At 38.3% G+C, this 20,087-nt stretch overlaps 1 protein-coding gene across 1 annotated transcript in view; it reads right to left on the bottom strand.

Moving 5' to 3' along the window:
• Window positions 1-20,087, bottom strand: part of GRM8 (glutamate metabotropic receptor 8) — a 1,200,287-nt gene that overhangs the window by 254,229 nt on the left and 925,971 nt on the right. The window contains exon 8 of the mRNA XM_075599874.1: window positions 4,383-4,519. Within this exon, the coding sequence (XP_075455989.1) occupies window positions 4,383-4,519 (137 nt within the window). The remainder of the gene's footprint in view (window positions 1-4,382; window positions 4,520-20,087) is intronic.

Genomic DNA, 20,087 nt, shown 5'->3' with positions numbered 1-20,087 from the left:
AGCACACAGCTGATGCCTGTGTGAGCCAGGGAAGCATGTGACCGGGGCAGGAGTGTTCCTATTGGACAGCTGGCTCCTCCTGGACTGTCCAATAGGAATGCTCCTGCTCCGGTCACATGCTTCCTCGGCTCACACAGGCATCAGTTGTGTGCTCTGTTCCTGCTGCACCCGCCGGATGAACAAGGACTTCAGCTGCTGCCACTGCTGCCACTGCTACCAAGACATTTGTTGCTGGTCCTAGATGTCGCTGCAGTCTTCCTCACCGGTCTTCCATCCCTGCAGGTAAGTGCCGTCCGGGTAACCGGGTACCCGGCCGGGTAAATTGTTTCATTTTGCGTGGGTACCCGTTACCCGTTTTTTTTTGTTTTTTTTTAATGGACCTGGTAAAACACTACCCAGTAGCATAGAGGAAAATAAAATGACTTTTACTCATCTGGCAGTCCTTTTGAACACCTGAGTCAAATAGACTACAAACTCCTTTGAGTTCTAAGTTGACTTTGAGCTAATACATTCAGAAATAATAATGGATTTTCAGAACATATAGTCAACAAATAATTTCCATTTAAAACCCTTCTGTGATGTAGCAGCATGGCATGCTGTATAATACTTACCCGTATAGAAAGAGTTAAAAACAATTACTGAAAATTATTCTAATAAACCTGATTATATACATTCAGCATATCCATTGTTAATATATATTACAAAGAACATACTCTTTATAACAATGTATTACGTGAGACTGTCAGCATGCCCACAAGGCTTATTTGTAACCAACAATACAGTACATTTCTAGAATCCCTGATAAAATATTTCCTTTTAAAAAACATACACTGCATTGAGTTTTAACAAAAGAGCAAAGTCTGGGGAATATTCGATAAGAGAGAATGAGGTGAGAGTAGGAAACAGAGATTCTGTTTGACTTGATATTAAAAAAAATTCTTGCTCATTCAAGTTTTTAGGGGAACCATTTCTAAGCTGTTAATTACTAAAATTGTAAATAACAAATGCAAAATAACTATATAATGCGTGAAAAAACAACCCACTTCCAAAAACAGATGCACTGACATTGATTGTGCAGAGTAATGCTGTCAATCTTTGATACAGAATCAACTACAGTATAATTTACTTCACAAATGATTTGCTCCCATAACACCTCTTCTGTTTTTCTTTGTGTTGTTATTGATTTACAAAATAATCAATGTACAATGGCATCTGCGGCAAATCATTTAGGCATAATTTCATACAGGATATGCAAGAACAAAATTGGCAAAAGGGACTTCAAAGAAATGAATAAACAAAATTAATTGCTGATTAGTCAATATATTTAAATATGCCTGTAATAATGGGTTATTTAATATTTCTCACTCGTATCACATTTCTTATTTTCTATTCAGCTGTTGAATAATGTATCACATCACTATTAATTTGTGGCCACTACTATGCCATAAACATATTATACTGTTGTAAAATGTTTTTAAACATTACATTAAAGTGAATTCATAATTTCGAAGGAGTCATAACTAGGACTAAAATAGAAAGATATAGAGTACTGAATTTACACATATAGCCTGAGTCACCTTCCCCAGAGCACAGGAAATCAAAAGCATTTTCCTGTGGCTCTGGGGAAGGGCAGCCACAGCAACTTCAAGTTTGTCAACAAGCTGCCCGTAGATGTTTTTTTCCACAGCCGGTGATTGCTTCAGTTTCCTGTAGCAATCCCTGGCTGCTGGCAACATACTGGAAGTTGGGACACATTTGTACTTCCAAGCCTGCAGATTTTGGACCATATTTACTAAACAGTGCAATGCCATGGGACTCATTCAGGCACCTAGGATACCTTAGGGCCCATTCACTTGAATTGCTTTATATCATAACACCGCTTAGTGAAAATGGCCCCTACGGTAGGTAATGAGATACCCCCAAAAGGGAAAAAAGTTGGAGAAGGGAAGTGGAGCAGTTTCAAAATTGCAAGCAAGTTAGGGTAGGGATTGTAAGGGAGGTATATATTAATTGAGAGGCGTGGGGAACCTATTCTCAACCTCATAATCCTATGCATATCCACATAAAAGTTGTCCAAATACTTTGGGATGAAGCAGTGGACTGAACTGTGATTAACTTGAATTGTACTTTTCATCAGATCTGTCACTTTTGTGTATTTAGAATGATCCCCTTTGTGAAGCTAACATATGGTAAATGGATTAGATTGTATAATCACTCATAGCATAGTGGCTTGCACCTTCACAGTAGAAATGATAAGCCTGCTTGTATACAATTGTGCATCATTTATTATTGAAAACTATGACAAAAAAGATATTTAAATCTGGAAGAGCAAGGAATAAGAAAATAAAATACTGTAGTATGTACATTAAACACCAATTGGAGAGATAAGTAACATGTAGAAAACAGGTTCTGATTATTTTTTGGTGGCTTTAAATTGAGTTTTTAAAGCTAAACAATGGCAAGTGAAAATGTATTGTAAATCATTTTATATATTGTAGTTTTCTCCAGTACAAAACTACAGTGAACATGTAATACTCAAAGACATATCCAATATTATTTCCCCCGTTAGCACATCAATGTTGTAAAAGAAAGAATGTGTTAAATGATGCCCTGTGGCACTTTATTTAGAATGTGACAACATTTGTTTCAATGGCACCTCGAAAAAGCCTGCATTAAATGGAGGTCCGGCATTGACGCAGTGTCGCATTATAGGGTGCAATAACATTGTATAAATCTGTACAGCAAAAAAAAAATGCGTTAAGACAGTGGTGCGGAAAGTGGGGGCACGCCCCCTGGGGGGTGCAAGATTCGCTGCGGGAGGCACGGGGTTTACAGAGGCCCTGCGCGCTTCCTGAAGGCTCTTAAATGAATGCCGGGCGAGCTGCAGGGCCTCTGTAAACCTTACTTACCTTGATTCAGACGCTCCTGTGACGCGTCGTCATGGCAACTCGGCATCAAATTATGCTGCGGGGTCATGTGATGTCACGTTGCTATGACAACGTGACGTCATAACGCCAGGACGTCTGAATCAAGGTAAGAGGGAGGGGCGCAAGGAGAGGGGGAAAGACAGCAGGGGGCGCAGGGTAAAAAGGTTGCGCCTCCCTGGGTTAAGAACCTATTATGCCTTTTGGTTATTCACTTAAAATACCTTTGAAGAACATCTTGAAAATATCAAATACCTACATTTATTAATACTGTATGCATGCTACTTTAGCAAATAACTGTAGAAATATCCATGTAGATTTATTCATTTTTCAATTAATTCCCCCCCAGTCTTAGATGGTAACTTTATATGGAATCTGAATAACATAAGGAGTTCCAAAAAGAGGAATAGAATTAGAACTTGATGTAAACAGATAGTCCATGTAACTCTGTATTCGTCGGAAAATAGTACTACAGTTCGGTATTTTAGAAATCAAATGTATGTAACCCTCCCTGCCCTGTTTCCAGGGAGATTACATTGGTTTGTATTATATGGCTACTCCACATGGGTTACCTTGATTTAGGGTCTGGATTCAGGCATCTGGGTGATGAGGTAGCAAGGTTGTAGAATAATGGGCTCCAAGAACGTTTGTTGTACAATAGTCATTTATTCATGTCCCCGTGGACAGGCACCGCTCATACACATATTAATAACGTTGTACTGTATTTTATAAAAAACATACATGAAAACAGTTCTTCCATCAGCGTCCACTCTTAACACTCCAATGAAGGTAATTTAACTTAGTTGCTCTGATAAAGTGTGGGACCCGGCCCCCTGTCGCTTCGGAACCATAATCTGAATTAATCTGTTTACTTTGGGCCCGTATGAGAATTATGATGGGTCTTTTCTTACTTGACCCAATACCTGTTGCCTGTTTGGGAACTGCCACTTCCATACAGACCGCTGTATGATCTGATACAATTCGCAGTTAGATCTGATCTGCCGGCACCCGGGAGCCATCTTTCCTGAGGCCTTCTATGGTGTGCCATTATCCTTTTTTAGTACTTATTGGGTTCCATTCCTTCCTTCAGGGATACTGACTTAATGGATACTGTCCCTACCTACAACATAATAAACAGGGGGGCCTGGTTTTTTACTACTACTTTAGAAACAATACTGATCTACTCTCCCTGAGGCAACTCCTCTCATTTCCTCCTGAAACCTAACCATCTAGAAAAGTCCCTCCTCCTTAAATACCCCTGGACTTTAAGACATCTGGATCCCCATAGCAACCCAGGGCGGGGCCTATCATGCAACAGTCATGTTAGTAACCCTTTAGGAGGGGGGTTACATGTAAACACAATAACAATAAATAAAGTGAGTCATCATATGATTCCATATTGACAGCTCCAGGTAAATATTTTTATATATAGCAAAATGTTAACAGTGTAGGGCTTACATTTAGATGCAGTTGGTTAGTCCAATGTCCAATGACTTTGTATTCTGCAGTTTTGTTGATTATCTGGTATTGGTAGATATCATAGCGCCCAGGAGCATCTCCATTTTCGTTATATGTCACAGGTGTTCCAGCACTTCCTGACAAAAAAAAATGTAAATACATGTCACAACCCGGTTGAATGGATCTTTGTTTATATGGTCTATAAGAATTATAATAAAACAATATAAAAGTTTACACAATTAACGTGTTAAATTGTGTCTTTATTTTTTTCAAAACTTAATTAATACAAATGTATATTTAATATTGACAAAATGCAATATACCAGGCAGCATTTATCATTGATTCTCACAAAATAGGTCAACATGGTAAAATATTGCATCATTTTATATTATTGTAATGGTAAAGTAAACAACAAATGCAAATACTAGCCAATTGTGTCTTGCTCCATCTAGGATAGGATGTTGCATTCTATTCAAACATAAAATAGATATTTGTTGTGCATACTGTATGTGCACCATTATGCACACAAATTAGGTCTATCAGTGTCTAACAAATAGCCAAAGTAACCATATGAATTTAAATCATGTATATTATTTAGCAGAGAATTGAAAAAGTCTGAGGAAAATTGCACATTAATGTACTAAGGAAATCAACAGCTATAAGTTCAAATAAATGAAATCCAAATAATAAATAGACTTTCATGCAGAATCAGTTACTTGGCAAAAACCACATTGGTGAAAAAAATGGAATGTCATTTCATTGGTTGAATAATATCTATCTATCTATCTATCTATCTATCTATCTATCTATCTATCTATCTATCTATCTATCTATCTATCTATCTATCTATCTATCTATCTATCCACAGTATATCTATTATATATATATATATATATATATATATATATATATATATATATATATGTAACGGGTATTCCACCCCACCCAATCGCATATATACATATATAGGGGGTTCGTATACCATACAGCGTTACCAGGAGTGTGGTGCTTTACCTGTTGGCTCGCAGGAGGGCTGAGCTTCCGCTAAGGGAAACCTGGGGCAATTATAGTATACTATGAGTAACCACGTACTCGGTGCAGCGCCTCCACCTGCGATGGCTCCCACCAGAGGGGGAGTGGTTCCTCGCAGGACAATACACAATAACCACGTACAACTGATTGGATAATAACTAATACCTTTACTAACATGCATAGAAGGCATATAACATCAACACATAACAACAGGTGTCCATCGCTAAGGACAACCTGACTACGGCGTCTCGCTGGACGCTAACCTATGCGTCACGGTGGACGCTAACCTTATGCGTCACGGCGGACGCTAACCTTCCAAAGAGTGATCCCACCCCGTGTCCAGTAACCCCAACCCAAATGTCGCGTCCCCGGCAACCCCCGAGCCGGGACCTGACCGCCCTCACCCCTGGGTATCTAGAGTGTATTCTGACACAAGCACTATTGGACACTAATGGAGTAAACAGCACACACTGTGTTAACAATAGAGGCAAGATTTTGAATATTTTATTAGAGTGGTTTTTTTTGATAGAAGAGTTTAATAAAATTTTATTATTTTCATTTTTTCATTGTACTTACCTCCTTGGTGTTTTGCACTAACAATGCAACTCTGGGACACCTACTGTTGAATCATTAGGAATTTATAGGCTGAGTGCAATATAATGGGAACCTTTTTGGTGATCACCTCTTGATCACTTTTTTGTACAGTAAATAGGAATAACATAAGGATCAGAAATGTTGATTCTGAGGAAATAAGTAATGACATTCGGGATGCTTACTTGTCAAGACTCTTTACATCTCTTGTCCCGGCCCTGACGGAAGAACAGCTTCAAACTGACAAAGCTCATAGAGCTTCAAAGCCCAAAAACCTGACGGCGGACAAACAATGGGACATTATTGTCTGACTTCACTACTTCCGAACAAAGGAAGAAATTCTGAAAGCATCAAGAACTAAAAGCCAAAAAAAAATTTAAGGATCCACATTACAACTTTTCCCAGACCTGGCTCAAGCCACACTAGCCAAACGTCGGGAATTCCGCCCGATCACATTCATCCAGTGTGAAAAAAAACACAAATATAGATGGGGTTTTCACTGCAAGCTATTATTCTCTAATAAAAATACATTCCATGTCGTGGCCTCACCTGAAGTGGGTACATCAACCCTGGAAACACTGGGCCTAAAATCCCCCGCTTTGGAGGCAGCAACTCAGGACATCGGAGGAGTTGCCCCGAAACCACAAAGAACGGTCGACCTAACATCTCTTCTAGTCTCCCGATCAGATTAACCCCCACACTGGTTGTGGAGACCATGGAGACCCCCAGCTATGAGTCTTCTGACCAGCCAAATCTGGTCAGATGTACTTATCTGTTGTATTCTCCTCTTGTCTGTCTTATTAATAATTTTCCTCCCACATCAGAGACTTCCTTTAGGTACAAAAGACATCTCTAGAATTGTAATAGGATGTTGGAGATCCTGCAGACCTGAAGAGGCTCACCCAAACTGATCTCATAGTTTGGGTACATCCTGGTCTTACATCACCAAGATGTCAAATCATTAAGGTTTGGTCCCAAGGAGACTCTCAGGTGAAGATATTTTGCAGCTGGAATCTCCAATTACAGTACACCATTGGAGATATCTGATGCGATTAAGGGGCCTATGCAGTAAGCAGCGATAAACCACGTATCGCCAGCTTATCGCCAAAAAAGCCAACTGCTATTTAGTAAGCTCCGATAAGTTGGCGATAAGAGAACTTATGGGCAAATTTTTTCGGCGAAAAAAAAAATCTCCAAGGTTAGGTTATGAAGGGGTTAAGATATAACTTGATGATGTTCTTTTTATATAGGGGGTTCATGAACATTTACATTCATCAAGCGTGCTGGATATTTCTATCAGGATGTCTTAAAGGTGTAGTTCAAACAATATCCTACGTGTGTTTAAAATAATAAATCATTTATGTGCTGACAAAATACTTACAAATGTCAAACTAAAATATACCATACATTTTCCTTTAAAAATGTCTAATGTTTAGAATATATAAAGCTTTCGCAAAGTGAAAGCCCTTTCCTCTTGTGATTGTCTCCGCCTCTTGATGTCCGGCCTCTCCCTAGCAATGCAGCAATTGTATCTATTAAGTGGCCAGTCCTATAATATTGATGGCCAACATTTACTACAATGCTGTGCAATAAATGAATTAAAGAACCCGACCAAGTGATCGATTACAGGACAACTGATCGATCTGCAATGTAGCTAATCATTTGTCAGTGTGCAGATTGTATTGATGAACATATTTAATGTGACAAAATACATAAAATGCGTGGTTTTCTTCACTTTGAACTGCATCTATAACATATAAAGAGAATTATTGTGACCGTGTTGACATATGGTCTCACTGGTTACATACGTTTAAACATTTAGCAATAATGGATAACATATTCACGACATGTTTTATCCTGAAATGGTGCAACATTTTTTTTGTTACTATGGTATTTAGCTCATTCAATCAACACTACAATATGTTTATAACGGTTTTCACTTGTGAATTTTGTTTGTTATTTTGTGTGTGGGAATTTAAATGTCAAAATGCTTAAATGCTTCAGTAACAATGTTCTGTAACCGCTAATTGCTACTCCAATATCTGACTGTTGATTACGTTAGAAATCATGACATTACAAACATCTGTTTTTCATTGACTAAGAAAGTATACTAATAGGTACATCACAACTTCAATAAAAATCAGTTTATAACTATTACACCATGCTAATGAACACATTCATTGTTTACAAATACACATGGAGGGTATTGTTTCTAATGATTTGTAATAACAGTTTTAATTATTTCAAGTCATGTGACTTCATTACATACCTACTTAACCACATCAAATCTGACACTTACTTCGTGGGTGAGATGGCGGGTGGAGATATTGATATAGAGTTGAGATACATTATGATGAGGAGGAAAGCCCTGGCTTGGGAAGAGAGACAGAGAGGAGAGGAGAGTGGAGAGAGAAGAGGGAAGAGATGAGAGGGAATAGAGGACATGGGAGAGGGAGGGGAGAGGGGATAGGGAGGAGAGAGGGGATAGGGAGGGGAGAGGGGATATGGAGGAGAGGGGAGAGGAGACTGGAGAGTGGAGATAGAAGAGGGAAGAGAGGAGAGGAGATAGGGAGGGGAGAGGGGATATGGAGGAGAGGTACAGGAGAGGAGAGGTACAGGAGAGGGAGAGGAGAGAGGTGGAGCCCCAGCAACGGGTATACTGTGACAGAACACTTTTGGAGGGTCTTAGTAAGGAGGAAATTATTATCCAATATCGTTTGAGCTCAGCAGCAATCTTTGTTCTTTATGAAGAGTTAAGAGAAGATTTAGATTACGTAACAGGCAGAGGTCGTGCAGTCCCTGGCCTTCTTAAAATGCTGAGCTCATTAAATTTTCTTGCTTCTGCGTCTTTTCAGACAACTGTGGGCATAGTAGGCGTGTTCTCGGATTAGTCATTTCCGCGAGTCCTTAGGAAGTTTCTATGAGCACTGACTAGAAGCGCTAGGAATTATATTGATTTTCCTAGAGAGCAGACATAGTGGCTTGAACTCAGGAATGGCTTTTATAACATAGCCGGGCTACCCTGCATGATGGGTGCAATAGATTGCACACATGTTGGGCTGACCCCGTCGACTGTATATGAGCATGTGTTTTGTAACAGGAAACACTTTCATTCCATCAATGTGCAGGTCGTATGCAATGCCAACATGAACATTCTGAATGTGGTAGCCAAATTCCCGGGTTCCAGACATGATTTCTCTATTCTGAGAAACTCATCAGTCTCCCATGCATTTGAACGGGTCGTTTTGTGCATTGTTGGCTGGTGGGTGAGTACATCTAATATGATTAAGCTTTAATATCACGTTTGTTTCATGTGTATGACTTTTAGACAGAGAAGTCAGATTATTTGGACATATATCCTGTTGGTTATACTCTGATCTATATGAATTATTATTTTCACCTACATGTTGAAATGTGTCAAATAGTTGTGAAACATACAAATTTACATGTGAATATAGTTTTCACATATATAATGACACACACACCTTTATAACATAATACAGCTGTTATGTCATCAAGGATATTCAGCATAGTTGTAGCAAACATAGATAACATTAAATAATGCAAAATATGAATGCGTATACTCTTGATGTGTAATTTGCCACACTTACATTCTGCAAGAATGCGTCAAACACAGAAATAAACATGTTTGGTGCGACTCTTATATATGTATTAATACCTCACATCTGATAATACAGTACATATTTCTTGTTAAGCTCTTGAATGTTTGAGGTCAATAGTCATACATACAGTATGTGTGTACATAATTACATTGTTAAATGTGTAATTAAATTTAATTTCAATGTATTATAGGTGATTCAGGATATGGGGTTCAACTGTGGCTCCTACACAACTGGCTAACCCTCAAAGCCCTGCAGAGGAGCAATATAATGCGGCACACATATCCACTTGAGCGATTATTGAGTGGACATTTGGACATTTGGAATGTTGAAAAGTTGGTTCAGATGTCTTGATAGGTCTGGTGGTGCCCTACAGAACGAGCCCGAAAAGGTACGTGGCTGCATTCTGCACAATATTGCCCTGCGTCACAACCTTCCAAAGCACATATGGAAGGTTCTCAAGGAGGATCCTCTTGTCCATGCTGCAGAGGATCATGAGCAGACAGCCAGTGGGGTGGACATGGCGTAATGTGATCGAAACATACTTTTCATGTAAGTTGCAAGTAATGTTTTAATATAAATTTATACTGCCCTTAATGTTTTTTTAATTTAAAAGTGCTATTATTTTCTCATCATAGGATTGTGCAGTCTGCACACATCTTGGGTATACAACCTCTGCTGTGTGTACCATATATATATGTGAATACCATAAATAATGTTATAACTATCAATAAATATGAATAATGTGTGCATGAGGGATCAATGTAGTACATGTACAAAATTAATAATATATTTAGTTTGTGTATGCATGAATTTAATTTGATATTGATGTCTGCTGAATAATCTTTTACACTTCATATGTGAACTCAGCTTACATAAGTGAGGTACATAAAAATATATTATCGTATATGTATTATATGAGATAACCAAATTATTGATTACAATCTTTCCATTTAAACATATTTGTATTTATTATTTAAATATGTACGTCTATTTACTATACATTATAAAGCACTGTGAATTAATAATATTGAATTTCAATATCAATCATAAATGCAGATATTCTTTTGACCACAAAGGACATGCAATTAAATTAAGAGGATATGCTGATGCATGGGCATACACAGTTACAGGTATTGTTATAACACTATAAGTTTATAAACTGCTGTACTTGTCTTCTCTATGGTCTGTGGTCTTTTGTGGGGGGGGGGGGCTGTGTCACATTGGTATATCTGACATTGCTGAATGCGCAGGCGTCAGCATCTTGCCCCTGAGAAATATTACTGATAATAATAATAATAATTATAATTGTTTGTTCTTGTATAGCACTTCTAGTTTTACGTAACGCTTTAGAGAGACAATTTGCAGACACAGACTCTGAGGCACATAGAGATAAAGTGACTTGCCCAAAGTCTAAAGGAGCTGACACCGGGAATTGAACCAGGTTCCCTTGCTTCAATCTCAGTGCCTGTCAGTGGCTTTACTCATTGAGCCACTCCTTCTTAATTGATTACAGTGTACCGCTGACTGCCCTCATGCTTGTGTGATTGGCTCTCATGCAAATGTTTGTTGGTGCTCGAGTGGGGGTGCCGTGGCTGGGGGCGTGTCCAAGAAGTGACTGGCACTAATTGGCTAATTAGGTCATATGATCCTTCAAAATGCAAAAATGAAAATTTTAGCTGTATTGGCAAGCGCATAGCGCACATGAGCATATGGGCACAGGCACACACGCGCATCGTGAGCATGAAGGGAAAAAATTAATATTAATTGTGCTGACAACGCTAAGCGCCAAGAGCAGTCACTGGCACAATGAACTCATAATGCACATACGCAAATGTAAATCTCTGATCGTGCATGCGTGACAGCACATGCTATAATGTAGGCCCCCATTCACTTGCATTTAACGATATGCCAGGGTTTTTAACTTACGTATTTGTTAGATGCTTGTTCATAAATAATATTCAACACATAAAAAATGTTTACAGCATTGGTGCCTGATATTTTTGATCATCTTAAGCAACATCTTGGATTTAACAGAGAGGTGCTAGAGTGTGAAAACAGTGAATATCAAAAATTCCTAGCAAATGTGTATATACATCATCATTATATATTTATGTCCGTGTGTAATAACTCATACTGTCATATTAAATTTATTAAATTATGATCATTTCTAATTTCACATAACAATCTACATGTGACATTGTGTTGTTCCTAAATTAGGTTGCAGATGATCAAATGTTTACATTTGAGATCTATATATTGCAGTATGTATTTTTTTTAAATGTATTTCAGAATGTATTACACTGTAAATATACTTGATTACTTTTTTGCACATCATGAATGGTTTAATTGCAATGTTGTTGACATTTGATGTTTGAAATTGAGTCAGTTTCATGTTCTATATATTTTAATAAATTTACAATTCAAGGTGTTTGTTTGATTATCAAATTTGTAACATACTTGTCATACATACTGTACAAATTACAGATATCATCACTTAAGTTATGGATCTGGTACGAAATTAACCAACCAGCCGCCGTCTCAACACACAAAAATGTTTTTTTTTTAAATCCAATATTGGACACTTGGTACAGTATAAGCTATTGAATCTCAAAAAAATTATTTTGACAACTGGCAAACACATATAATAAAAAAGGTGTAAATATGAGCCAGGTTTCATACTCAGTGCATGTCCAATATTTAAATATATATATGTTTTTTTTTCTGTTTTGTAATAAAACCGACAACAATATATTTGCATAGATTTTTAGCAAAGGAGCACTGAATATCAGTATGAGTAACAATTTAGGTTAATTATTTTGCGTATATAAAGTATTAATGTTCAAATATATACAGTGTTTAAAAGCAATATTAAACGTTGTTTTGAAGCTTTTCTTTGAGACACTTCTAATCCTATTTTTGGACTGTCAATGTTAAAACTTGATATCTGAAAAAAAAAATAACATTATATGAAAAGATTGCACAATAATAAAGATGCTTCTTGAAGCAGGCGTGCACTCTAATATTTTATTATAATTATCTAATATGTATCTAATATTTAAAAATAACATAGAAGTTTGACATATGCTTCGATATCTGCGCTATGACAATAATTTTACGTTTGAATATCTGCTATAAAGTTCTGCTCGTGTGTATCTGGCTTTGCGTGTGCCAGGGAGGTGGACGTTTCCATGCATCTTCTCATAGTGCCGAGTCCTCATCATCAAATGACCATGTACACACGTCACATGAGGGGGCTACATCAATATTATGATATGAATATTAAACAAAATGTTATATTATAACGTTTCGATCAGATATTGAGCCAATCACTTGGAAGTGTGTAGATTGGCTTGATGCACATATTGAATGTGCTTACATATGTAAAATATTACAGCAGCACATAGAAATTCATCTTAAAATATGTTTTTTGGGCATTATTTGAGATTTTACCCACATTAGATCACCAGGCTGCTTTTTGTGCACTGCACTTATTATCAGGTCTAGTGCTTGTTTTAGTACACTTGTTTTTTAAAATATGTATATAAAGAAAAACAACATGTATGCATATTTTTTCGCATGCGTAATGTATATGATTCATTTGATGCTCTCATATTAAATTAAGTACTATACAATTATGTAATTAAAGTAATATTACATGATATTTACCTGTATTGTATGTCAGCATTGTCCTTGCTAGTATCCATTGTTCCAGGACGGCATATCCTGTATGTACATGGCTGAGTCAATCATGGGATTCTGAAGCATATCAACCTCGTTGCCAACATTGCTTTGTTCACCCTCATCTTTTTCTGCCTGGTACATGGGCTGAGCAATATACAGAGGTTGGCTAATGTATTCTCCAACACCCTGATATTGGGCTAGTAAGTTGAGAACATTCTCATAGCAGTTAGCTCCTGCTTACCAATAAACTGTATTAGGCTCTGTGCTGGAGTGTGAGCTGAGACATCACTCTGAACGTTGATTCTTCCTGGATGGCTCAGTGAGTAAAGACACTGACTGTCAGTGCGTTTAGAAGCAGGGGAACCTGGTTCAATTCCCAGTGTCGGCTCCTTGTGACCTTGGGCAAGTCACTTTATCTCCCTGTGCCTCAGGCACCAAAAACATAGATTGTAAACTCCACGGGACAGGAACCTGCAAAATATCTCTGTATAGCACTACGTAAAAACTAGAAGTGCTATACAAGAACATGCTAAAAAAAAGAACAATGTATTTCTCATCAGATAGGTGCCATGATCGAACATACCCTTACACGATTGTTGTACTTCCCAGCAACAGTATCTCTGTTGATACTGATTATATACTGTATATAAAGAAACATCATCAACATGGTATTACTTGAATAAAGCAAGCTTGGATGGATAAGTTGTGTCGAATGGAATTTTTCCATTTGGTTGGGTGAGTTGCTCCTTTGTAGAATTGATAGTTTTGAATGATATAGTCATATATTTGACTGTCAGTTGCTTTCTTATCATCCTTGCTTTCGATAGCCTTAAAGATCACATATATACATATATATGTACACCCTCTTTGAATTCTATGGTTTTACATATCAGGACATAATAACAATCATCTGTTCCTTAGCAGGTCTAAAAATTAGGTAAATACAACCTAAGATGAACAACAACACATGACATATTACACCGTGTCATGATTTATTTAACAAAAATAAAGCCAAAATGGAGAAACTATGTGTGAAAAACTAAGTACACCCTTACTGCTTCCATAGGAATTAAGATGCTAAGTAGCAGACAGGTGCTGCTAATCAAATGCTCTTGATTAATTGATCATCATATACAACAAAAGAAACAGAAAACCCCACTATGAGAGCACTCACTTAATAAAAATCACAGAGATTTAAGACACACTTGGTTGGACCTGGTTGATTCAGGTGAGTGGTGAATATGGTATTGGTGTGAACATAAAATCAGTTTAATGGAGAAAAATATTCTCAAATAAAATAAAGCGCATAAAGCCTGAACATATATGAGGCTGCATGTGACAAAGGAGCAAATTAAAACAAGGCAAACTGACAGAATAGGTGAGTAGACTAACGTGCTAGTCTCTCATATCCGTCGAGCTGTCCAGTATGTGTATACCTAGGGCGGGAACTCTGTGAAAGGTCAGTGGATAAAATAGTGCAGAGTGTACATGTATAGCAGTCCTATAGTGACTGTATCCACTGCCACACTGGTGACTGAGGGTATGAACTCTATAACCCTGCTGTGGCTAGGCAAAGGTAATATGGAGTCCTAAGGTGCTCAATGCTTAGTACCCAGTAGGTGTGTACAGAGAACCTCAGGGCTATAGCTGCCCTGTGCACAGGTAGCAGTGTGCTAAATGCTGTATCAACACAGAACTCAATCTAGAGTGTGAGTCAGGAAGAATGGATAGCCTGTATGGGCTACCCCTAAATCCTATAGTGATCCACATAGACCTTAGGGAGATAAGTAAATACCATGCTATGCATGCATGTATTAGCTACAAAATGGGGGGGGGGAGGGGTTCCCTCCACACAAGCTGTAAACTGTGTAGATGCTGGAATAGTCAGTGTTATCTTGGTCTGGGTCCTGGGCTAGCCTAGTTATGGCTGGTCCAAGATCTCCTCTGACCATATATATCAATAGTTGTATAAAGGCAATATATTTCAGACCAGAGTTTTTATATATAACAGGTCTGGATTAAGCACTGACCCAGTTTTGGTCAGTTCAAAAACCCAAAGGTCAGACTGTGCAATGCTCAGAGAAATTGCAAAAAAAACAATAGTTTAATCTCAGACTCTACAGGACTCAGTTAGCATGTTAAATGTTAAAATTCATGACAGTACAATTAGAAAAAGACTGAACAAGTATGGTTCGTTTGGAAGGGTTGCCTGGAGAAAGCCTCTTCTCTCTAAAAAGAACATGGCAGCACGGTCTAGGTTTGCAAAGTTGCATCTGAACAAACCACGAGACTTCTGGAACAATGTCCTTTGGACAGACGTGACCAAAGTGGAGATGTTTGGCCATAATGCACAGCGCCACGTTTGGCGAAATACAAACACAGCATATCAGCACAAACACCTCATACCAACTGTCAAGCACGGTGGTGGAGGGGTGATGATTTGGGCTTGTTTTTGCAGCCACAGGACCTGGGAACCTTGCAGTCATTGAGTCGACCATGAACTCCTCAGTATACCAAAGTATTCTAGAGTCAAATGTGAGGCCATCTGTCCGACAGCTAAAGCTTGGCCGAATTTGGGTTATGCAACAGGACAATGATCCCAAGCACAACAGCAAGTCTACAACAGAATGGCTGAAAAAGAAAAAAAATCAAGGTGTTGCAATGGCCCAGTCAAAGGCCAGACCTCAACCCAATTGAAATGCTGTGGCTGGACCTTAAGAGAACTGTGCATAAACAAATGCCCACAAACCTGAATGAACTGAAGCAACGTTGTAAAGAAGAGTGGGCCAAAATTCCTCCACAACGATGTGGGAGTCTGATAAAGTCATATAGAAAACGATTACTTCAAGTTATTGCTGCTAAAGGTGGTTCTACAAGCTATTGAATCATAAGGTGTACTTAGTTTTTCACACATGGCTTCTGCATTTTGGCTTTATTTTTGTTAAATAGATCATGACACAGTGTAATATGTCATGTGTTGTTGTTCACCTGAGGTTGTATTTGCCTAATTTTAAGACCTGCTAAGGAACAGATGATTGTTATTATGTCCTGATATGTAAAACCATAGATTTTAAAGAGGGTGTACTTTCTTTTTCACACAACTGTATTTGTATATAGTTATCATATCCACTCTTAGATGCCTCTTTTCTAATGTAAATAAATCTAGTTCAGCTAGCCTCTCCTCATAAGTTAGATTGTCCATCCCCTTTATTAATTTGGTGTCTCTTCTCTGCATTCTCTCTAGCTCCATAATGTATTTTCTAAGGAGTGGTGCCCAAAATTGTACTCTATATTCAAGGTGTGGTCTTACTAATGCTTTGTAAAGGGGAATAATTATGTTTACTTCCCTTCCATCCATTGCCCGTTTAATGCAAGATAAGATCTTGTTTGCCTTTGCAGCTACTGCATGACTTTGGGCACTATTGCTAAGCCTGCTGTCTTCAAGTACTCCTAAATCCTTCTCCATCAAGGATTCCCCCAATTTATCCCCATTTAATTTGTAAGTGGTGTGATTGAACAATGCATATGACCCTGTTTTTATATTTATATTAATGTATTGTACATTTTAAAAGCCTGTGCTTGAATACAATGATATATTGATTTTATATACAACGATAAGGATAAGTAATGATTATCTTTATTAAAAAAAATACCTATCCCTGTATATTCCTCAAGCCTCATATTCATGGTCAATGATTGAGATTATTCTTTATTTACTTTATTGTTTTTAATTTTACTCTGAATGGACAGAAATTATTATAAGTGGGTGTGCAATCCAATGTACATATCTTTAATACAACATTATTTATGTAAGTTGCAAAAGCACTATATTATATATAATGACCATTACATACAGATTAATGATCCAGCAATGTTATGAGTACATTTTATTAAAATTATAACATTTCAAGTGACTTCTATTAACCACAAAGCAAAATGTCTAAAGCCAAGCCTGCTTGACATTTCTGACCATAAAGTAAACAAATACACTTATATAAAATATGTTAACCATATGTTTGTAACACACTTCTCCCCACCCCCCAATCGCTGATGGGGACCATGTGTGGGAATTCACCTATGTTACCGTGTGTGGTGCTTTACCTGATAGGCTCAAAGAGGGCCTGAACCTCCGCCGCTGGGAGCCTGGGGTATATCTGATTCTTTGGGTTACAGCGCCTCCACCTGTAAGGGATTCCAACAGGGCAGGATTGTCCTCTTACAGGAACAATAATAATAATGCACGCAGACAATATATGCTAGCAACCATTACTACAAGATATAACCTTGGTACTCTGTACCACACAGTAATATACATAAATATATATGTAAGTTCACCCCACCGGACACCAACATGAATGTCCCCAAAGTACATTGGGTGCCGGGCATCAATTCCCCGATGTCCCTTCCCCTTATGTCAGGGCCCACCCAAAGTGTTGGAGATAGCACTATCCCGTGGAGTGTTAGTGCACTGAATTAGGTACCTGCCCGGGGCTCCTGCACCCGGGTATCACAGAATAACAGAAAGGTATCCATCTGATCCAACGTGTTTTCCAACTACGCGTGGGGTGAATTCCGGCGTGGATAATATCACCATACCGTCTATACCGTGGGACTGGTCAGTCCGCAGGCCGCAGTCACCGCGTGGCGTGGTCCTCGGTGAAGATAGTTTATTATAGCAGTCCAGCAGTCTGATCCCAGACTATGGGCATCAGATCGCTTAATGCAGCAGCGATTTACCTAACCTCGCTCACTACTAAAAGGCAGGGTCCCTACCTATTGGGCCTGTCCCTATAGCAGCCACAATCTGGGGTAATGGGCAGGATCTATCTGGGGCCTATGGGGTAAACTGGCCTAGTGTAGGGGCTACTGGGCAATGCACCTACAACCTCCCCTAACCAGCTCCCAGCTCCAACTGCCTGGAATGGGCTCAGCGTACAAAAATGTATTTTTCCTGGTGCAGGGGAACCCGGCCGCGCCATTGACTCCCTGGCGTCACGTGGCTATATGCCCCTCTGCCTTCAGGGGGCTGTAGTCCCTTGCAGCACCTTGGATGCCTCTGCGCATGAGTGCGCTTAATCAATATGGCGGCCCCCGCTATCTGGATGCGCCGCTAGTTCCCGGCGACCGGCCCTCCCAACCAGCCGCCCCTGCAGTACCTCCCACAACCCGCAACCGTAGCAGTGGTAAGAAGGAGATTAATGAAGCCTAAAAGGGTACCGGGGCTACAGAAGATTGTGCAACACGCAACACCAATTCCCCTGACTATCAGAAGAGTGCGAAACCAACATGTCTAATGTCTATTCAGGTGGTGCTCAGCTTCTTCACTCAGGGTGCTGGCATAGAAATTGCAAAATAGAGAAGAAAAAAATCACAAATTCTCAAGTGTGTGCGACCTCTACCTCCCTACAGCATAGCCAGTGTGTGCAGAAAATGTGAATTTATATACTTTAGCAGATAGAATAATCTAGTGAGATTTTGCTGCCATTTTACCGCTAGCAAGATATTTATCGCTAGATAATAACATTTTTTATGGAACAAAATGCAGCTTTTGTGAAGAGGAAAATGTTAATTTATTCAGTACCTATGTTTATCTCTGCATTAGTAACACACGTCTTTCTTTCTTTTTAACCAGCTGTGATCTTAACTTTGCTTTTTTTTTTTTTTTACAGGTACTGTATTTCAGCCAAAGCGGCCAATCGGGTCAATTTCAGCTGAATTTGTCCATTGAATCGCTTTAAAATCAATGTAACTAATTGTAGACTATGTATGTCTTTCCATATCAATTCTTAGTTTAACATTTTTCTGCAGAGCAATATCATTGTAATCCAAAACTTACATCAGAAAAAGTAATCCCAACCTTATAAGCCAAAAAGTAACATTAAATACACCAATAGCATTTTTCAATGTATTTTTCCTTCTAAAGTATTTAGTAAGAAAATAAGTTTTCCCCTACATTATTAAAACATTTTTAAAAAAAAGTAAAAATCCATGATGTGCATGGGTCTCATGCATAATCAATCATTGTAGAGAAAGAAAACTTAAAAATCAACAAAGAACATGAAAAAGCGCTATACAATGCAAGAAAAGTAATTTTATGCCTCTCTGGCTAACATGAATACAGTCAATCTATTTTCAGTTAATACAAATCAAAGTTTGCCAATAACAAAGGGTATTTGTATATTCAGTTTCAGAACAGAGGCATTGGGATTTGATTATATTTATGTGCCACAGATTTTGTCAGTTTTTTTGTTAATATCATGCCCTTATTTATTTCATTTGGTCTCCATTTTTAAATAAAAAACTAGAAAGCATAGCAATTCATAGACCAAAGAGTCCTTGTGGCTTTGTCATAAAAGAAACATGGTAATTGCTGGGTATACTTCAATTTTATTAGTGTTCATCTCATACCTTTACAGAAGTTCTTGTCATGAAATCTCTTTCATGATTAATTGTAACGTTGTTTATTATAAAGGTATGTATCCAGGAGGCACCTACAGCATTTGAAATGTATGCACCACTAAAGCCAACTGGTACACCTAGAAATAGCAAACTTGTGCACCTAGAAATAGCAAAAAACATAACATTTATTTTTTCAGTGAGCAGTTAAGCTTTTTAATGGTAATGTTAGTAATAATAATAACTTTATGTCAAATAGGGCTTTCCTTCCAATGGTACTCAAAGCGCCTCACAATTACAGTATAGTTGGCAGAAAGCAGCACATAGCTATTTTTACAGACACAGTCACTGCACAGATGAGTTTACAATCTATGTTTTTGGT

The sequence above is a fragment of the Ascaphus truei genome, chromosome 5 (assembly GCF_040206685.1).
Source record: "Ascaphus truei isolate aAscTru1 chromosome 5, aAscTru1.hap1, whole genome shotgun sequence".
Lineage (NCBI taxonomy): Eukaryota > Metazoa > Chordata > Amphibia > Anura > Ascaphidae > Ascaphus > Ascaphus truei.
This window is presented reverse-complemented; position numbering and strand designations above follow the sequence as displayed.